At 41.5% G+C, this 22,711-nt stretch overlaps 1 protein-coding gene across 1 annotated transcript in view; it reads left to right on the forward strand.

Annotated features, from left to right (window-relative positions):
- Window positions 1–22,076, forward strand: part of SNX2 (sorting nexin 2) — a 63,229-nt gene extending 41,153 nt beyond the window's left edge. Inside the window, exons 7-15 of the mRNA XM_040415951.1 lie at window positions 924–1,002; window positions 1,642–1,717; window positions 6,825–6,938; window positions 7,155–7,248; window positions 10,362–10,567; window positions 11,584–11,727; window positions 18,172–18,252; window positions 18,356–18,427; window positions 21,502–22,076. Coding sequence (XP_040271885.1) covers window positions 924–1,002; window positions 1,642–1,717; window positions 6,825–6,938; window positions 7,155–7,248; window positions 10,362–10,567; window positions 11,584–11,727; window positions 18,172–18,252; window positions 18,356–18,427; window positions 21,502–21,552 — 917 coding nt within the window. The 3' untranslated portion in view covers window positions 21,553–22,076. The remainder of the gene's footprint in view (window positions 1–923; window positions 1,003–1,641; window positions 1,718–6,824; window positions 6,939–7,154; window positions 7,249–10,361; window positions 10,568–11,583; window positions 11,728–18,171; window positions 18,253–18,355; window positions 18,428–21,501) is intronic.
- Window positions 22,077–22,711: the final 635 nt, after the last annotated feature.

Consider the following 22,711-nt stretch of genomic DNA (forward strand, 5'->3'; position numbering starts at 1 on the left):
AATACATGCCCTCTGCGACTCAAATGTTTACCAGCATCTGGATCAGCGTTTTTGGTCAATTTAGTTCTGCACAATATGTGATATGTGGCATGTACGGTTTTGTGCATCTAAGGCTTCCTGCACATTAACTTTTTTTTTTTTCTGTTTACGGGCTGTTTTTTGCGTTCCATATGCGAAACCATTCATTTCAATTGTTCCGCAAAAAAAACTGAATGTACTCCGTATGCATTCAGTTTCCGTTCCGTTGAAAGATAGAACATGTCCTATTATTGCCAGCAAATCTCGTTCCGTGACTCAATTCAATTCAATGGGTCCGCAAAAAAAAAAACCAGAACACATACAGAATGTACTCCGTATGTCTTCCGTATCCGTTCCGTTTTTGCAGAACCATCTATTGAAAATGTTCTGCCCAGCCCAATTTCTTCTATGTAATTACTGTATACGCCATACGGAAAAACGGAATGGAAACACAACGGAAACAAAAAAAAAAGGAACAACGGATCCGTAAAAAACGGACTGAAAAAGCCATACGGTCGTGTGCAGGAGGCCTAAGTATGGGCCTAAATATGATTTTTATGTATTCCCCACGAAATGTTTGATGCAGAATTGCACAGAAGATATAGGAAAATGGGGATATATCTTTTTATTTGAGAATTAATTTTTTGTGTATGTCATATAAATATAATAAATGTATTAGAAGTATAGCCTTCTTTACAGGTGTGAGCAGAAACAAGATTGCCCTGAATGATGCGACCATACTAAACCATGAGAACAGGCCAGGCATTGCAGGCTGCGTACTGCCTTGTATACAGCTCTCTTCTATAGGAGCACCTTATGAATGACGGCCTCGGCCCCTGCAGCAGAAAAGCCATGCAGATTTCAGCTTTCTTGATATTACAGTGGTTAATAATTTTATTTTACAGGCATGACTAAAGTCAAAGTGGGAAAAGAAGACTCCTCATCCAATGAATTTGTTGAAAAGAGAAGAGCTGCTTTGGAAAGGTAAATTATTATTATTATTTCATTATTATAGCACTTTTATTATTGTTTTACTCAAAATTTAGAAATTTGAACAAACTTTCTCTGTCTTCGACAAGTACATTTCAGTAGCTGTTGAAATACTGCCGGACAACCCTGTGTATGTCATTGTAGCTGTGAGGCAATGCATCCCTTAGAACTAGTCTGTCTCACATGAGTCAACCATTCAGCAGAACACTATGATGGCACTGTGCTGCCAGCCTAGAGAGGAACCACAAATATGGAGCAGCCGTATCTGCCTCACAACCTATGTTCTCTCAGACTTTTCAAAAAAAATAAAAAATTTGGCTGGAGACTCACATAGTGTGTTTTTTTTTTTTTTTTACACCTCTGGGTAAAGCCTTGATAACACATTGCAGATTTGATGTGGCGGGAGTGAATTTTTAGTGACGGAGAAATATAAAGAAAAAACTATATATATATTTTTTTTTTATCCACTCCTGGTTTTGGCATATATAGAAATATGCACCAAGGACTGCCCCAGTTACGCAGAAGCTGAGATGTGCCTTGTGTGGATAATGAACAGAAGCTTGCGTGGGAATTTGAAGAACAAGGTTATTCTAAGTTTGTCCAGGTTTAATAAACCCTTTCTTTTCTACATAGATATCTTCAACGAACTGTTAAACACCCCGCACTGCTGCAAGATCCAGATGTTAGACAATTTTTGGAAAGCTCAGAGGTTAGTATTCCAACATTACAGCAGTCTAGTTCTCGGCTTGTATTATGTATCCTTTTCCCCCCAGTTTTTTTTATATATACGTTTCACAGTTTTGGGGTCCATTCAGATGTCCATAGAATGGGTCCGGATCCGTATGGGTACAGACCCATTGATTTTCAATGGGCCCGGAAAAGATGCGGACAGCACGCAGTGTGCTGTCTGCATCCGCATTTCCGGTCCACGGCTCCAGAAAAAAAATAGAGCATGTCCTATTCTTCTCCGCAGCTGCAGAGAAGAATAGGAATCTTCTATTAAGTTCCGGTGTTTTGCGGACCGCAAAACACTACGGATGTCTGAATGGACCCTAAATCTACATAAAGTTTTGAGCAGCTTTCCATATACTTTTCTTTCCTGTTCTTGTTCTGATTTTTGTTATTTAATCCCTTAAGTCCTCCTGCACACGCCCGTATCCGTTTTTGTGGTTCGCAAATCACGGATCTGAAAAAGCCCTTGTTCTTTCCGCATTTTTCAGATCGGTACGTCCTGCCCTCTGTTAAAAACGCCTATTCTTGTCCGTAACACAACAAATTTTGCGGCCCCTTTGAAATGAATGGGTCCACATCGATCCGCAAAAAACGTGGATCGGATGCAGATCAAAACTATGGTCATGTGTATGAGGACCAAGGATGAGTGTGTGGAGCGGTGGGCAGTTGCCACATTATGATGAGCATACTAATCATTCTCCCTGTACATTCTTTGCAGTGGTAATTAATATTTTGAATTTAACCCTCCGAGTGCCAGAATAATCATCACTGATCCCTGCATTCATAGAGAAACCAAGAGAACTCCTCCCGGAAGTCCAGTGTAATGAGGAGTACTTGTAATTGCACTGCGCAGCCGCTCCACAGGAGACGACGCATAGTGTAGTGATAAGGATGGAGCGTGCGCCTCCTCTTCTAACAGCTGATCGGCTGGGGTGCCGGTTGTCTGACCCCGGACGATCAGATATTGAGAATAAGGTCATCAATATAAATTGCTGCACAACCCCTTTAACCATTTCACATGACTTGTGTAATACATCACAACTTGAACCTTACACTAGACTATAAAGAACAAACGCTTAGAGGAGCACATGTTTGAAGTTAGGGAGCAGGATGACCATTTTTACTTCTTGGTGGAGAAGCAAGAGAAAGCAGAAAGAAAGACTGTCTGTTACTGTTATCTCTTCCCTTCCGCTGACCCAGGGATGTAATACAGTAACTTTAGTTACTGCCCCTACTTACCAGTCAGCAGTTGCACATCTAATCACCCCCTGCACCTAATCGGACTCCATGACACAAATGTTTACCGCCACCTCGATCGTAAAGATTTTTGGTCACTTTCATTCTGATGGATATGTGTGTACTCTGCACATCTTGAACTTTTTGGGGCTCAAACTTTTAAGAGGAAACACAAATCTTTATTCGTTTTTTATTTTTTGTAAGCATTACACTTTGACGCAAAAGTGGCTTTCGAAACCAGACTGATCCCATTATAGCCAATGGAGCCGAAAAACTGAAATAAAAACACTAATGTGAACACGGCATCCGCTTTAGGTGTTTGTCAGAAGTTTCTTGCTGACTCCTTAGCCTCGGCTCCAGTTGTTTACTTTCAGAAAATTATATATTGTATAATTTGAGTTTTATTTGTATATAACAAAAGTGTGAAAATTGTCTGAACCCCTCCCCACAACATAAAAATAAGGGGGAATTTATTAATCTAGGGGCTCATGCATGCGAATGTATTTTCTTTCCGTGTCATTTTTTTATTTTTTATTTTTTGCAGACTGTATGCGGAACTATTCATTTCAATGGGTCCGCAAAAAAAAACGGAAGTTACTCCGTGTGCATTCTGTGTCTGTCCGTTCCGCAAAAAAATAGAACATGTCTTTTGTCCGCATTACAGACAAGGATATGACTGTTCTATTAGGGGCCAGCTGTTCAGTTGAAAGAATCATGTGATTGGTTACTTTTACCAAAAGAGCTGTGAAAAATGAAAAGTGGAATCTAATTGGTTGCTATGAGCAACTAAACCAGTTTTGATAAATTTCCCTAAAAGTATTTACAAAGTTACTCCACTTTTTTCTGCAGTAATATTGTAAAATGTCATTCAGGCTGCCTTTAAGTTCACTTGTGAAAACTAGATTTTACCGTTGGAAATTTTCAGTACAAGGTCCCTCAAATTAACTAATGACTTTTTAACCAGGAAAGCAAACTTTGGCAGCCATTGACTAGTGCAAATATTTACTTCTGTATAGGTTAACCCCTTCAGGACCCAGCCATTTTTCACCTTAAATCTGACCAGTGTCACTTTGTGGTGATAACCTTAAACCGCTTTTACTTATCCAGGCCATTCTGAGATTGTTTTATCGCCACATATTGTACTTCATGACAGTAGTAAATTTGAGTCAAAATTATTTCATTTTTTTTATTCGTAAAAAATACTAAATTTACCAAAAATAATGAAAACTTAGCAATTTTAAATTTCTCTGCTTTTAAAACAGATAGTGATACCTCCTAAAATAGTTATTACTTTACATTTCCCATACGTCTTCTTCATGTTTGGATCATTTTGTAAATTACATTTTCTTTTTTTGGGACGTTAGACGTTTAGAAGCAAATTTTGAAATTTTTCCGAAAATTTCGAAAACCCACTTTTTAAGGACCAGTTCAGGTCTGAAATCACTTTGTGGGGCTTACATACTAGAAACCACCCATAAATAGCCCCATTTTAGAAACTTTAGCCCTCAAGGTATTCAAAACTGATTTTACAAGCTTAAGGGCTCTTTCACACTTGCGTTCTTTTCTTCCGCCATAGAGTTCCGTCGTCGGGGCTCTATGCCGGAAGAATCCTGATCGGTTTTATCCTAATGCATTCTGAATGGAGAGAAATCCGTTCAGGATGCATCAGGATGTCTTCAGTTCCGGACCGGAACGTTTTTTGGCCGGAGAAAATACCGCAGCATGCTGCGCTTTTTGCTCCGGCCAAAAATCCTGAACACTTGCCGCAAGGCACTTGCTGAAAGGCATTAATCCGGATCCGGCCTTAAGCTAAACGTCGTTTCGGCGCATTGCCGGATCCGACGTTTAGCTTTTTCTAATTAGCGTCTTGGCAGCCATGGTAACCAAAGTCCTGGCAGCCATGGTAAAGTGTAGCGGGGAGCGGGGGAGCAGTATACTTACCGTCTGTGCGGCTCCCCGGGCGCTCCAGAGTGACGTCAGGGCGCCCCACGCGCATGGGTGACGTGATCACATGGATCACGTCATCCATGCGCATGGGGCACTCTGACGTCATTCTGGAGCGCCCCGGGAGCCGCACGGACTGTAAGTATACCGCTCCCCGATCCTACTATGGCAACCAGGACTTTAATAGCGTCCTGACTGCCATAGTAACACTGAACGCATTTTGAAGATCCGTCTTCAAATGCTTTCAGTTCACTTGCGTTTTTCCGGATCCGGCGTGTAATTCCGGCAAATGGAGTACACGCCGGATCCGGACAACGCAAGTGTGAAAGAGCCCTTAACCATTTAGGTGTTCCACAAGAATTAAAGGAAAATGTAGATGAAATTTCAGAATTTTAACTTTTTTGGCAGATTTTCCTTTTTTCCCAGTAATAAAGCAAGGGTTAACAGCCAAACAAAACTCAATATTTATTGCCCTGATTCTGAAGTTTACAAAAACACCTTATATGTGGTCGTAAACTGCTGTACGGGCACGTAGCAGGGCGCGGAAGGAAAGGAACGCCATATGGTTTTTGGAGGGCAGATTTCACTGGGATGATTTTAAGTTGCCATGTCACATTTGAAGACCCCCTGATGCACCCCTAGAGTAGAAACTCCAAAAAAGTGACCCCATTTTGGAAACTACGTGATAAGGTGGCAGTTTTGTTGGTACTATTTTAGGGTACATATGATTTTTGGTTGCTGTATATTACACTTTTTGTGAGGCAAGGTAACAAATGTTAATCTGACAGCGAAAAACGCATCGCATCCGGAATCTTGAGGTTTTTTGTCATGCTTGTGAAAAACGCAATTTTACAAAATAAACAAGCAAAAAAATACATAAACATAGTTGGTATTGCTGCCTGCAAATGTTCAAACTTTTAAACTATAAAAAATATTTTATGTTGGGTGATCAACTCGCCACCTCCCAAAAAAAATGATCAAATCAATCTTATGTACCTCAAAATAGTGCCAATAAAAACTGCAGCTCGGGTGTCTGAATATGACAATGTAAAGAAAAAGTTTGGTTATTTTTATCGCATAGTAAAATCTGTTTCCCACAAAAATGTCTTTCCACATTTTTAACACAAGGTATGGGTGCTATTTAAAAAATTATTTGCCCGGCAAAAAAATTAGCCCTCCTAATGGCTGTGTGAACAGAAATTGAAGTGAATTGCTCATGTAAGGTGTGGAGGGAAAAAAAAACACAAGTGCACAAACGATAATTGGGCTTCTCCTTAAAGGGTTAATGTAAGTGTAGCCCATCTGTTGGGGCGAGTCAAAACCTACCCCGTACACGTTAGCCGGCTGGCTAGCTACACTGACAGTTCTCTGTATGGGGCTCCTAGGCCTAAATGCCTTATTGTTCACTCTAGTTTTCATAATGACCTTCATACAAAGCAGACCAAATGGAGCAGTGATCCCGCCGACCAGTCCCTTTAGGCTCTGCGTCTGCATCATTGATGCTTTTGTGCCATGACATTATTGCGCTTGAAGCAGGTCTCTGCATTTTTCATACATTGTATAGTATTTTTTGGTTTTTCCCCCATTTTAACACAGTGATGGAAGACCTGTGCCGGCCATCTGATTTAGCTCTCGTAAGCTTTGGGACCCTCTTTCTATTGACCTTTGGCAAACACCACATTTCTTCATCTATATGTAAAAGCAGTAAATTAAATTCCTTTTTTTTTGTTTTGTTTTTTCTTCTTGTTTTCCACTGGGATGGGAAAGGCAGTAAATCAGAAAAAATGAGTTTACTCTGCATTGAAATGTAATATAGTGGAGAAAATGTAACATCCTCTTAATTTGCGCGTTGATCCTCTCACCTTTAACCGCTTTGTTTGCCCTTATTTGTCATTCAATTGCAGCTGCCGAGAGCGGTTAGCACCCAGGCGTTGAGCGGAGCAGGATTATTGAGGATGGTAAACAAGGCTGCAGACGCTGTCAACAAAATGACAATCAAGATGAATGAATCGGATGCCGTAAGAGCTGATTTTTTTTGAATTGTATAATGACGGCCATTGGAGGTTAAACCATCGCATCGGCGTAGAATGTAACATAATTTGCCTATTGACTCTGTTCTCTTTGGTCTGTTGGGCAACACAGTTGTACGTAGCTCGTCAACCACTAGTAAATCTAATATAACATAGTTTTTGTACCTTGATAAATTGGTCTTTTTTTCATCTTTCTTCATTCAGTGGTTCGAAGAAAAGCAGCAGCAATTTGAGAATCTAGATCAACAACTTAGGAAACTGCACGCCAATGTTGAAGCCTTGGTCTGCCACCGCAAAGGTTTGCTTCACCGTTTTCTTGGCAGAATTTGAGTGAACTTGTGTTGATCCGTTTTTTTTGTTTTTTCTCCTTTCCTTATATTTTTTTTTTTATATTCAGTTTTTATTTTGGGTAGAAGAAGTAGTAAAGAGTGAAAAGAAGAGTTTGAATCAAATGCTCTAGGAGTTACAAAAACAGCCAAGATAGGGTTTGACTCGGGGTGCGTTCAGTGAAACTCGCACCATTTCGCAAGCAAGTTCAGTCAGTTTTGCCTGCGATTGCGTTTGTTGCGTTGTGTTTCAGTTTTTTCCGCACGGGTGCAATCAGTTTTGAAGATTTACAAACAACATCTCCTAGCAACCATCAGTGAAAAACACATTGCTTCCAGATGCAATGCGTTTTTCGCTGAAGCCCCATTCACTTCTATGGGGCCAAGACTGCGTGAAAAACGCCCAATATAGAACATGCTGCGATTCTCATGCAACGCAGAAATGATGTGTTGCACCCGCACGGAAAACTCCCTCGTGTGAAAGAGACCTAAAGGAATTTTCTGGAGATCAGCACTTAATTACCTGTCCACATGATGGGTGATAAGGTATTGATCCCTGGGACCCCACCAAGTCTTGAGAATTAAGGGTCTTCCCCATTTGAGCACTCTGGTGCTTCATTCAGAGTCTATGATGGGGCTAATGAAGATAGTGCCATACTCGGTTATCTCTGTCATTCCGTAGACTTTGAATAGAATGGCAGAGCGAATGCTTGACTGCCGTTTGATCCAAGTATTGGACCATGGGACCTTCATTCTTGTGATTAGTGGGGCCCCCAGTGATCAGACACTTTTCACCTATCCTTTGTTTTAGAGCTGCATCGGGTATCGAAGTATCGATACCCAATCGATTCTTTTTAGACCTGGATCGTTACTATTTAACGATACTAGGCTGCACTGCTAGTATCCGCAGTTCAGCGGATCGCACTGACCTGTTATTGAGGCTGGGTGCCGGCAGCAGTATCGCATGTCCCTGTCTACACTTGAATTAATGTGTTAAGTACATTCATTGGTGGCGCAGTGCGCATAGCCCCCCCTCCCCAGTATTAGAATCATTGGTGGCGAAGTGTCCACAGACACCCCCCCCCCTCATTGTTATATTCATTAGTGGCAGTGGCCACTTCTCTTCATTGGTGGCAGTGGCAGTTTCCATTGGAGCCCCAGCAGTGTAATCCTGGGGCTCCGATCGATTACCATGGCTGCCATGGTAAGCTCCCTGCTGCTGTGTGCACAAAGAACAGGGCAGCAGGGATAGTGTAAGATCCTATTCACCCTAATAGAGCTCTGTCAGGGTGGATAGGACAAGGGTTCCAGCGCCTAAGGGGGCTAATAGTTAGTAAATAAAAAGTAAAAAAATAAATAAAAAATACTAAGTTTAAATCGCCCTTTCCCAATTTTATATATAATATTTATAAACCATAAATAAATATATTACATATCGCCACACCCGAAAAAGTGCAAACTATTAAAATATTTAAAAATATCTCCTATGCGGTGAACGTGTTAACAGAAAAAAAATCTAAAACGCGCGATTCGCAATTTTTAGTCACCTTATCCCCACAAAAAATAGGATAGGACTGTTCTATTATGGGCCGGACGTTTCATAAAATGCGGAATGCATGCGGCTTTTTTGGTGTTTTATTTTTTTCGCGTGGTATAATTTGTAAAGGTGAAAAGTCCCACTCTTGGGACAATGCTTTTAAAGAGAACCTGTCATCACCTTTATGCTGCCCATACTAACAGCAGAATAAAGTAGAGACCGGCGAGTTGATTTCAGCGGTCTGTTATTTGTAAGTTAAAAGTAAATGGTTGCCGAGAACCAACATCACAATCATTGCAAACTAGGCCTGGAAAAGAGTCACGGCCACCTGAGAAGAGTCCTGGTTATTCATGGATTCCTGCTCTCCTGCCCACCTGCCGATGACTGACAGTCCTTTACCTAGTTTTCTCCCTTTCTCTCTAGGAGAGAACTGCCAATCATCAGCAGATGGGCGGGAGAGCTGGAGATTATCAATAACCATGACTCTTCTCAGGTAGATTTGACTCCTTTCAAGGCCTGGGCTGCAATGATTATGATGCTGGTTCTCAGCAACCACTTACTTTTAGCTCATGAGTGACACATTGCTGACATCAGCATTTCTGTCACTAATTTATGCTGCTCTCAGTGAGGTCAGCATAAAGTTGATGACAGGTTTCCCTTAAGTTCGGTATGTCATGGTTTGAAGAAGAAAAAAAAACATGAATGACGTCATAAAGAAAAATGCAGCAGCCAGTCCATCCCTTACTTAGAGGACCTGTCTCCTCTCCTGACATGTCTGTTGTAGTAACTGTACTTGCATCCCCTATGTAATAACAATTCTGGAGCATCTATTCTTATGGCTCTATGTTGTGCCATTCCTTTATTATTTCTACTAGAAGTTATGAATGAATTGTTAGCAGTCTGCAGTAAGGGTACAGTTAACCAGTTGGGGGGTGTCTCTGCACAGTCTCACTCTATCCGGTCAGTGCTACCATTGTCAGACTGTGCAGGGGAACACCCCCAACTGGTTACCACCCCTCTTTACCCTTACTGCAGACTGCTAGCAATTCATTCATAACTTCCAGTTAATAATAAAGGAATGGCACAAATAGAGCCATAAGATCAGATGCTCCAGAATTGTTATTACATGGGGAATGCACGGAGCTATTAAAACAGACCATGTCAGGAGAGGTGACCGGTCCTCTTTAAGGCAGCGATCTCCAACCTGTGGCTCTCCAACTGTTGCAAAACTATAACTTCCATCATGCCCTGATAGCCGCGGAATGTAAGTATGAATCTTTCAGTAGGTGATCCACACAGGGGCCATAAGTAAATAGTTAACTTCAGGAAAACCCCTTTAAGCAATAAGCAGGGCCTGTAAGTACGGATGTGGTCAGAGGGTTTGAACTGTACTGATATTCAGATTGCTGACGTTATGAGCTGGGCTTGATTAGTATTTTCAAGCTCATTCAGTTCCACACATTTCATCCACAATCACTGCTGCTTTTTAATATTTCTGCGTGAACAGTCAGATGTTATCTCCTGTCACTTGTCCGCTTTTATTTCTAGAGCTGTCAGCCAACACAGCTGCGTTTGCAAAGAGTGCTGCTATGTTGGGCAATTCTGAGGACCACACCGCGCTGTCCCGAGCGTTATCACAGCTGGCAGAAGTAGAAGAGAAGATAGACCAGTTACATCAGGAGCAGGCGTTTGCTGATTTTTATGTGTTTTCTGAACTCCTCAGCGACTATATCAGACTCATTGCTTCTGTCAAAGTAGGTGCATCCGTCATCCGTCTTAGGTTTATGGGAGGTAGTGTGAATATACAGTATAGTAACATAGCCTATAAGACTGAAAAAGGACATCTGTCCATGTGATATGAACATCAGATCTGGAGATCATACATTAAAGGCACATCCATGTGTCTGATCGGACACGGTTTCAGTGCGGGAAAAAAGGAAAATGAAGCTATTTCACGGGGCTAGGGCCAGGGCTTTTGCGCTTTTAACTTGGAAACCCAGTTCTGTAATTCACTGCATGCTGTAATTTCTTCATTAAAAGAGGATACACTAGGAAAAATATTCTCAGGAATTTGGTAAAATGACTTGCAATAATGACATCCTATGAAGGCAGTGCAGGACCATGTTCACACTGGGCAGAGTTGCTGTGAATAATCGGCAGTAAACTACAACCCAGTGTACATAAATGGGATGGCTCAGAATGTGGATCTTAGGGTTTGATCCGGATTTTGAAAGTTGCAGTGTACACTATTATGCCGTCAATAGACCCCACCTTGTGTTCACAGATTGTGAAATCTGCATCAAAATCTGCACAAGTATGGGGCAGATTCACATACTGTGTATTCTATTCATTAAGAAAAAATCATCGTAAACTTGATGGAATTGGGGAAAGAACAAATCACTGATATGGATGGGTAGATGGGTGGGTGAGTAGGTGGATGGATTGATTTGATCATGGGAATAGAGCCTAACTGACGTCACCCCCTCCCCCGGTTTAGTACATATAGGTGACTTATGGGCCCTACTGTATTATGTTCCCATCACTTGTGAGCCCTGTGTTTGGTAAATACCTTTTTTACAATAGGAGTCTATTAGCAAATTCTCCCACCGGATACATATACAGTCTGATACATTGCCGCCTTCCATTGAAAGTTTACATTTGGAGATCCTCCTGACGTGCATTTCCACTGTAGGCTCTGAATGTGATTGGAAGTCCCACCAGGAACATTTTGGCATGCAGTTTTTAATGTATGCTATTTTTTAACCCCCAGGGTGTGTTTGATCAACGAATAAAGTGTTGGCAAAAATGGCAAGATACCCAGGTTAACCTGCAGAAGAAACGTGAGGCAGAGGCCAAGCTCCAGATTGCAAACAAACCTGACAAACTTCAGCAGGCGAAGGATGAAATCCGAGAGGTATATATTTTATTCCTGGAGTACTGATGGCACGGTTTCTTTCCACTACTAATTTTCCATCCTGAAATAAACAAAACATTTATGCCGTTATGTGCAAGAGCAGCCAGCAGCACCAACCCCAGGTTCCTAATGGAATGCTACTCTCCTTCATGTATATTACAAGTAACTGCACTTGTGCTTTTAGCCTTGATCAGTGACAATGTACGACTTTTGTGTGTGCACATACTGGGGTAGTTGACTTGATACATATGGTATTTATGATACTAAAGGCAAAATGCATAAAAAAAATGAAATTCTGATCGTTTCTTCCCCATGCTTCATAAAGGAGATTGAAGAGGTAGGATATGATGCATCATTCATTATTCTCTAGTAAACTCTGTCCGTTCCATGCGTTGGTCCCTCCTATACTTCTCCAGAGTTTTTGGAGTTCTGTACATTTCATCTGTTCTGTGTCTGTATTTCTAGGCTGTATCAGACAGCTCCAAGGCTAGCACCTACCGTCATCTAATTGATGTGTGTTATATGTATTGTCATTGTCACACTGCTTTACTTGTGACGTTTGTTTCTTTTGTGTAGATACTTATATGAAAAGGGATGAACGAACCCGAACTTTACCTGGTTCGGGTGGGTTAGGAAAACGGAATATAACGGAATTCGTAGACTAAATGCAAAACGGAAGACTCTAAGAGGCATTCTGTTTTGATCAGTCATAATAGAAATCTATGGCCAAGCGTAACTAATCCGTCCGGTTTCCATTATGCAGGATGGGAAATCGGTCCTGCATAACGGAAACCAGACGGATCAGTTATGCTTGGCCATAGACTTCTATTGTGACGGATCAAAACGGAATGCTTCTTAAAGTCTTCCGTTTTGCATTTAATCTACGAATTCCGTTACAATCTGTTTTCCTAACCCACCTGAACACCAAACCCAGTGAGGTTCAGGTTCGCTCATCCCTATGTATGAATAAGGTAGTATATACTTCTGTTCCCTATGAAATAACAATACTGGAGCATCTTTTTATGCTGTGCCGTTGCTCCGTTATTCCTCCAAGAAATGTAAGAATCAATTGAAAACTTGGGGTAAATTTATGAAAAATAATATTTTCAAGTCTTGATATGGCTACGTTCACACTAGTGTTTCTATTTTCCGGTATTGAGATCCGTCATAGGGTCTCAATACCGGAAAAACACGTTTCAGTTTTGTCCCCATTCATTGTCAATGGGGACAAAACGTAACTGAGCAGAATGCTCCAAAATGCAGTCCGTTCCATTTGGTTGCGTTCCCATACCGCGATATAGAGCAATCCTTCTTCTTTCCGTCATGGGATGTGGAGCAAGACGGACCCGTCATGACACACAATGCAAGTCAAAAGGGACGGATCCGTTTAACTCTGACACAATAGAAAACTGATCCGTCCTCCATGAACTTTGAATGGAGTTCATGACTGATCCGTCTTGGCTATGATAATACAACCGGATCCGTTCAGAATGGATGCAGATGGTTGTATTATCAATAACTGAAGCGTTTTTGCTGAACCCTGATGGATCCAGCAAAACGTAAATGCTAGTGTGAAAGTAGCCTATCCCCTGCACCACCAGAGAAGGTGCTTAATATATACAGTGGCGGAAATAATTATTTGACCCCTCACTGATTTTGTAAGTTTGTCCAATGACAAAGAAATGAAAAGTCTCAGAACAGTATCATTTCAATGGTAGGTTTATTGTAACAGTGGCAGATAGCACATCAAAAGGAAAATCGAAAAAATAACTTTAAATAAAAGATAGCAACTGATTTGCATTTCATTGAGTGAAATAAGTATTTGAACCCTCTAACAAAAAAAGACTTAATACTTGGTGGAAAAACCCTTGTTTGCAAGCACAGAGGTCAAACGTTTCTTGTAATTGATGACCAAGTTTGCGCACATTTTAGGAGGAATGTTGGTCCACTCCTCTTTGCAGATCATCTCTAAATCCCTAAGGTTTCGAGGCTGTCTCTGTGCAACTCTGAGCTTGAGCTCCCTCCATAGGTTTTCGATTGGATTAAGGTCCGGAGACTGACTAGGCCACTCCATGACCTTAATGTGCTTCTTCTTGAGCCACTCCTTTGTTGCCTTTGCTGTATGTTTTGGGTCATTGTCGTGCTGGAACACCCATCCACGACCCATTTTCAGTTTCCTGGCAGAGGGAAGGAGGTTGTCGCTCAGGATTTCACGATACATGGCTCCGTCCATTTTCCCGTTTATGCGAATAAGTTGTCCTGTGCCCTTAGCAGAAAAACACCCCCAAAGCAAAATGTTTCCACCCCCATGCTTGACGGTGGGGACGGTGTTTTGGGGGTCATAGGCAGCATTTTTCTTCCTCCAAACACAGCGAGTTGAGTTAATGCCAAAGAGCTCTATTTTGGTCTCATTAGACCACAGCACCTTCTCCCAGTCACTCTCTGAATCATTCAGGTGTTCATTGGCAAACTTCAGACGGGCCTGCACATGTGCCTTCCTGAGCAGGGGGACCTTGCGAGCCCTGCAGGATTTTAATCCATTGCGGTGTAATGTGTTTCCAATGGTTTTCTTGGTGACTGTGGTCCCTGCTAATTTGAGGTCATTAACTAACTCCTCCCGTGTAGTTCTAGGATGCTTTTTCACCTTTCTCAGAACCATTGACACCCCACGAGGTGAGATCTTGCGTGGAGCCCCAGAGCGAGGTCGATTGATGGTCATTTTGTGCTCCTTCCATTTTCGAACAATCGCACCAACAGTTGTCACCTTCTCTCCCAACTTCTTGCTAATGGTTTTGTAGCCCATTCCAGCCTTGTGCAGGTCTACAATTTTGTCTCTGACATCCTTGGACAGCTCTTTGGTCTTTCCCATGTTGGAGAGTTTGGAGTCTGCTTGATTGATTGATTCTGTGGACAGGTGTCTTTTATACAGGTGACTAGTTAAGACAGGTGTCCTTAATGAGGGTGACTAATTGAGTAGAAGTGTCTAACCACTCTGTGGGAGCCAGAACTCTTAATGGTTGGTAGGGGTTCAAATACTTATTTCACTCAATGAAATGCAAATCAGTTGCTATCTTTTATTTAAAGTTATTTTTTCGATTTTCCTTTTGATGCGCTATCTGCCACTGTTACAATAAACCTACCATTGAAATGATACTGTTCTGAGACTTTTCATTTCTTTGTCATTGGAGAAACTTACAAAATCAGTGAGGGGTCAAATAATTATTTCCGCCACTGTATTGAGGTACACGCTTCATCATAAATTAGTGCATCCTCTAGCAGTCTGTGCACTTAGAATGAAATCTACTCAGCTTGTAGCATATGGGAATAATGAATCTCTCCCTAGGTGTTACCATTTGTTACTTGGGTGGATCCCTTGAAAGGGGAATTCCCATCCCAGACATTGACCGCGTATTGCTAGGATATGACTTCAGTGTCGGCTAGGTGTGGGTCTTGCCTCTGGGACTTGCTCTTATCTCCAGAATGGGCCCTTCCCCTGAAGTGAAGGAGAGTGTAATGCCCAAGTGCGCCCACCCTCCATTCATGGGAGTTCTGAAAATTACTGAGCACTGGCTTGCCCATTGCTGGCAGTCCCATAGTGGTGAATGGAGGGGTGGCCATGTATGCGCAGTGTTCTCTCCAGCGTGATCAGGTACTTTTGGAACTCCTATAGAAGTGAATGCGCAGTGTGCTCTCCTTCACCTCGGGGGCCCTGTTCTGGAGATAGGTGCAGGTCTCACCTCTGGGACCTGCTCCCATCTGACATTTTATGGCATATCCGAACGATATTCCATCAATCTCTGAGATGGGTATAACCCTTTAAAGGGAGTCTGTCAGCACGTTTGACTATACTAAACTGCTGACAGCACTAGGAGTATTATCAGGAGTAGTGAGAATATGAACTTTTAGACCTAATTCACACATCAGTGATTGCAAGAATCTTTCCCTTCTACCTTATCTCTGTGGAGGCTCCACTCTTGGCTCACAATCACTGATGAAAATCACTGCCCAAAACACTGATGTGTGAATTAGGCCTGATTTTTGCTAGATTTTGCTACTTAAAGGTCTCATTCACACAACCATATTTTTGGTCTGCATCCTATCAGAATTTTTTTTGGAATGGGTCCGTAAAAAATGCAGACAACATTGTCTGTTTTGCGGACAAGAATAGGCATGTTTACAGTGGGTCTGCAAAAAAAAAAAACCGGATGCAACACGAACATCAGAGATGTAATCCGTATTTTTGTGAGAATCTGTCACCAGCGACCTCCCTATCAAACTGTTTACTCTTTGACTGACAGGACCAGGCAGTGGCAAAGCAGCCAGGGAGGGCCTGGCCTCAAAAATGAGTGAAGCTTCGATGCAACAAGAGCAATGGTGACGTCCTTATTGCACCAAAGGCCTAATTTATATATTAAGAAAAAGTATCATAACTTGGGAACATACCCTCAGATCAACAAAAGAAAAACAGCGTTGTAATCAGGTGAACCATGGCTACAAGTCTATGCAGTTGGCTAGGGAGGTCGCTGGTGACAGATTTCCTGTAAGAGCCAGCTGTCACTCAGAGGTGAGGGGCAGACAGTGAGGGTCCGCATCTTATGCACTTAAGTAGCAGAATATGGCAGGAAAAAATTAATTTACATACATAAAAGTTCATGTTTTATATATTAAAGTATGTTTGTACTGCTCACCCAAGCCCGTACCTAGTGCTGTCAACAGTTTAGTATTGTCAAAACTGCTGACAGATTTCCCTTTATCAGTAAGTGGACAGTGTAGGGACACACACCCAACTGCTAGCACTCAGCTGTCAGTTTAATGGCTGTAATTTCTAGAAGAATAATAGAGGAACAACATAACAGAGATATAAGACAAGATCCTCCAGAGTTGTATTATGGGAAATACAAGTATTTACTAAAGCAGCTATGTCAGGAGAGGCGACATCCTTCTTAGAGGAATGGTATTGCCAAATATATACTGTATTATACTTTACCTACAAACTTAACTAAAAAATCTACACTTTCTCTGAAGGCTTAAAGAGGACCTTTCACCGATCCTGACATTGTGAACTAAGTATCATGACATATACAGCGGCGCCCAGGGATCTCACTGCACTTACTATTATCCCTGGGCGCCGCTCCGTTCTCCCGTTATGTCCTCCGGTGTCTTCGCTCAGTAAGTTATAGTGGGCGGAGTCTGCCCTTGTTCTGCTGTGCGTCTCCTTCTCCTAGGCTGTAGCGCTGCGATTGGCCAGCGCTACAGCCTAGGAGAAGGAGACGCCTAGCAGAACAAGGGCAGACTCCGCCTACTATAACCAAGTCCCCGAACATACCGGAGGACATAGCGGGAGAACGGAGCGGCGCCCAGGGATAATAGTAAGTGCAGTGAGATCCCCAGGCGCCGCTGTATATGTCATGATACTTAGTTCACAATGTCAGGATCGGTGAAAGGTCCTCTTTAAGACCTCTATTTAAAATCTTTTTGGACAGTTCTTAAAAAATGTTTGCTAGACTTATTGAAAAGGAGGTGCTGCTGGTTCCTCTTGTATCTACAACTGTATATAGAATATATGTAGCAATAAAGTATTTTTGTGAACAGATTGACCCATTCTAAAATATAAGGAAGCACCTCCAAAATGATGAGATATATAATCATTATATACAATATAATCTTAAAGGGGTATTCTCATCTTAGACATTTATGGCCTATCTGATTAATATGCCATACATTTATGATAGCTGCAGGTTCCATTTATCTTCAGAGCAGGGGTCTTGTTGGATATTAATGTTGTGTGTGTGTGTGTGTGTGTAATGTATATATGTATGCATATTTCTTGATGCCTGGTTATAGATAGAATAAGATGCATATATCAAAGCATACATCTGGCCAAAAATGAAAAACGTCTGAGTGCTCATGAATCCACATCTGCAGTAATTGTAGGAAGTCTTTCAGTTCTAATCTCAGTTCACAGTGTTAGCTGCTTGACTGAGTGAAAGGCCCATGAAGGTCCATAGTGAAGCTACAGTGTCTGCAGGCTTCAGGTCCATGAGCATCTTCACTCAGATGCAATTTCGGAAAATAAAGGTTCAGTTGAGGATATATATAGCACTTATCAGTATATGTGTTATGTTAGTATATATATATTTTATATGGCCACTGCTTTTACATAATGTGGTAAGTACTAATAATATATCACGTTTGTAGTAGTGCCATGTCATGGTTGTTTCCCCACTTACAACCCGTGGCAAAAACAAAATGGGGTCACTGCATTTCGAGGATTTTTTAATAGCTTAACATTTCTGAAATTATAGATAAAACAAATGAAAAGACATTAATTTATAGCAAGTTCTCCCAAATCAAGTGGAGGAAAAATATGGAATTTCCTAAAGGGGTTGTAGAGGTCAGTAAATAGTTTACAACGATTCATTGTGCTGCTTCTTGTCTTCTCAGTTGGAAGAAAAAGTGCAGCAAGGAGAACGAGATTTTGAACAGATCTCTAAGAATATTCGCAAGGAAGTAGGAAGATTTGAGGTATAACTTTTATTTCAGGTCCTAGAAATGAATTAAAGACCAAGTGCTCTATGATTTAATGTCACTGAGATTCCATGATAAATCTTTTCTCTTCCCCCTTTAGAAAGATCGTGTGAAAGACTTTAAAACTGTTATTATCAAGTATTTAGAATCATTAGTACAAACACAACAACAGGTAAGACAGATCTTCTGTATTTCATCTATGTAATATTGCAGATGGGAAATGACATTAAGGCTACAGGCACACGAACGTTGTTTGTTTCCGTTCGTTTTTTTTTTGCTTAGAAGATGCGGACATATTCATTTCAATGGGTCTGCAAAAAATGCAGACAACACACCGTGTGCTGTTCGCATCCGTATGTACGTTCCTAAAATAGAACATGTCCTATTCTTGTAGATTTTAGGCATTGTTACAATGGATCCGCAAAAAAAACAGATCGCATACAGATGTCGTCCGTTTATTTTTATTTTTTTTGCGGATTCGCAAAACACATACGGTCGTGTGCATGTAGCCTGCAGTATCGTTTTCAGTGCTGTAGTCCCTAATAACCAGGGTGTGCTTGGGCTTAAACCTGCTGTAAGCTTTATGAATGGGTATACGGACTCTCTCTATTAGTGAGAGGGGAGAGCTGCGGCTTCACATGTCACTGTGTGTGTGTGTGGAAATATATATATATATATATATATATATATATATATATATATATATATATATTCCCAAAAAGTAGAGGAACTATGTAAATACAGAATGCAGTGATTTGCAAATCTCATAAACCCATATTGTATTCACGTGGATCATAAAACACATCAGATGTTGAAAATTACCATTTAATAAAAAAATGTATAACGTACAGTAACACATCTCAAAACCATTGGGACAGGGCCATGTCTACCATCGTGTAGCATCCCCTCTTCTTTTATCAAGAGTCTGTAAATGTCTGGGAAGTGAGGAGACCAATTGCTGCAGTTTTGGGAGAGGATTTTTGCTGCTCAACAGTCCTGGGTCCTCTTTGCCAGATGTTTTGTGTCCTCTTCCGTGAAGCCATGCTGTTGTGATGGATGCAGTTTAGCATTGTCTTGCTGACATATGCAAGAGATATCGTCTGGCAGGGAGCAGCCTCATACCATCAGAGATGCAGGCTTTTCAGTTGTTTGCTGATAACAAGCCGGATGATCCCTCTCCTCTTGAGGAAACCCGGCATCCCTGGTTTCCAAAAAATAATTTCTAGTTTTGATTCATCTGACCACAGAACAGTTTTCTGTTTTGCCTCAGTCCATTTTAAGCAAGCTTTGGCTCTGAAAAACAGTGACTTTTCTGGATCATGTTCACCTATGGCTTCTTCTTCATTTCTGGAAGTGTTCCTGAGCCCATGTAGTGGTTTCCAGTGCAGAATCATACCTGTTTTCCATGCAGTGCCAACTGAGGGCCTATAGATCAATATTGACCGTCGGCCATGTGCACATGGATTTCTCCAGATTTGCTGAATCTTTTGACTATTTTATGTACTGTAGATGAAGAGATATTCAATATCTTCACAATTCTACATTGAGAAACATTTTTTTTTTTTTTTTACCCATTTTTAAGTCATGTGACTTAGTACCTAATTGCTCCTCTAGTACCGCTTACTTTTCCAGCCTTTTGTTGCCCAACTTTTTTGAGATGCGTTGATGCCATCAAGTTCTAAATGAGTTACGGTAATTTTTTCATGAAATGGTAAAATGTCTCACTTTCACCATCTGATATGTGTTCTATGGTCTATTGGGAATTAAATATGGGTCTATGGAGTTCGCGCTATATATATTACACTTATACACATACTAATTTCAGGAAGCAATTTTAATCATGTGAAGCAAAGAGGTCACTGCTGCAGCCAGAGATTCTGCTGTTTTGTAATTTCATGGGTCTGGACAACCCCTTTAATTGGCCAATATCATTTTAACAATCCTTGCATAAATCAATAGTGTTGTACCAGAACCAGCTTCCTAGCAATAAAGCATAACATTCAAATTCCCATCATTTCCCTGTAGTTACTGTACTGGATAGTGTCCTCTTTCTAACCCTCCCGTACACATGTCTGTGAAGCTTATCACAGTTCTGCGGGATGTGTGCAGTGATCCCCCATCTCAGGTCTGGGCTCTGAGAGTAGACTTGTCCATCATCCTGCATTCCTACCCGGGTTCAGCTACTTTTATAGAATAAGTATCTACTTCAAATACTACAGTGTTTTTTGTATGTCTTGGGGTACTTTCACACTAGCGTTTTTCTTTTCCGGCGCTGAGTTCCGTCCTAGGGGCTCAAATCCGGAAAAGAACTGATCAGGCATATCCCCATGCATTCCGAATGGAGAGTAATCCGTTCAGGATGCATCAGGATGTCTTCAGTTTAGTCTTTTTGACTGATCAGGCTTTTCAGAAAACCGTGAGTGCCAGTAGGCCCATCTTATTCATCGTTTTCTACGCCTGTTTCAGGCTTAGAAAATGGTCTAAATGTAAGATGGCTAGGAAGCTGTCTTACATTTAGAAGCGGCAGTGTATCCGCCGAACGTTATGTGGAGGCTGGTGCCAGGTATAGGGAATATTAAAGGGATTCTGTCACCTCGTTTTAGGTTATAGAGATGCGGACATGCACGGCTAGATCGCCGTTAGCATGTCCGCAATATACCTGTCCTATAGGGTTGTGTGCTTTTATTGTATTTAAAAAATGATTTTATAGATATGTAGATGACCCTGGTAAGGAGCCCAAGGGGCTGTACTAACCTTCTTGGTGCCCAGCCATGCCCCCCTGTGAAGGAGCCCAGCACCGCCTGCATCCGCCGAATCTCCTCCTTTCTTCACAGTTAGATTGCCGTAATCTCGCGATGCGTGAGTTTGTGCATGCGCAGTGCCGGTATAGTGTTCCTTCCCTGTGCTGGCATCAGCCTCAGGGAAGGAACTGCTCACAGCAATCTAACAGCAAGGTTAGTACAGCCCCTTGGGCACCTTATCAGGCTCATTTACATATCTCTAAAAAAATTTAACACATTTAAAGGACACCACTTTATGGGACAGGTATATTGCGGACATGCTAGCGGCGATCTAGCTGTGCATGTCCGCAGCTCTATAAGCTAAAACTAGGTGACAGAATCCATTTAAGACCAGCCTCTGAAACGCTGGTCTTAATAAATGACCCTTAGTGTCTATTACCGCAAAGTTTATGTATTGCTGTACAGATGTTTCAATAATTTATTCACTCTTCCTTTACTCCATTAGCTTATAAAGTATTGGGAAGCATTTCTACCTGAAGCCAAAGCCATAGCCTAGATTGAAGACTATTCCACCTTCCACCGTCAGATCACCAATGGACATTCACTGCTTTCCACAATAAAATTGTGTTTCCAATCAAAGAAAATATCAAGATAAACCACTCTATATTTTATTAACATGTGGCTTCTTTTTATATACTATTGCTTTTTAATAAGAGTGCTGCATGTCCTGACCCATTCCAATGGACTGTGGCATGATATTCCGCAATATTTTGCTGAATTGAACATCCGGCCGCCTCTCGGCGTGCGCTGCCGTGCTGCTGCCGGAACTCCGCCCCCATTATAGTCAATGGGGAGGGAGCGGCAGTCCAGAGGCACACGTGAACTAGCGGCAGGACGGATCCGACAGGCTGTTCTCCCGCCAGAACAGCCTGCCGGAGTCCCCTGCCGCTAGTGTGAAACTAGCTTTACCTGATCTTTATGAAGCAAATTACTGTTGCATTTATAAGTGTTCACTTACACATTCCTGTACAGATATTATGATTTTGTGATTATTATAATAAAGGTATATTCCTTGTGAAATGCTCACTTCTTCTCTTTTTGTGCCTGGGGTATGTAGATACGGTTTTGGAATGACTTTAAAGTGGTTATCCCATGAATAATGTAAAAAGGAAAATCTGATATCATATAGAATGACAATCTCTTACTAACCAAGCTAGAACCAGCCCTGTACCAGACATGGATCCAGAGATCTCCCCACTCATTGCTCCAATTGTTCTGTTAGATTTAGTATAGACAAAATACTCCAGCAATGTCGTTTCAAGATAGTATTTATTGGAGATGCGGCTGTACAAATCATGTGACGTTTCGGCCTAATTTAGTAAAGTAAATAAATAGGAATAAACCAGGTCAGTGTACCACCTACACGTGGCGCCTTTCCTACAGTGCTGAGGCACAGGTCATTACTGATTGGGACCCTTGGACAGGACCTATATAACCTCTTGGCACATTTTAACTTCTACTTACCTCAGAATGTAGATAGATAATTTCTCTAGTTTATATGGTGTTCACTTACCTTCTTACTACAATTTGAGTATTTACAGCATTGCCGATGAAGAATCAGGAGAGAGATTATTTTTAGTGTTGAGCGAACTTCTGTTTTAAGTTCGGCGTCTAAAGTTCGGCTTCCGGTTAGCGGAGAATCCTGATATGGATTC

Source organism: Bufo bufo, chromosome 2 (genome assembly GCF_905171765.1).
Source record: "Bufo bufo chromosome 2, aBufBuf1.1, whole genome shotgun sequence".
NCBI classification, from domain to species: Eukaryota; Metazoa; Chordata; class Amphibia; order Anura; family Bufonidae; genus Bufo; species Bufo bufo.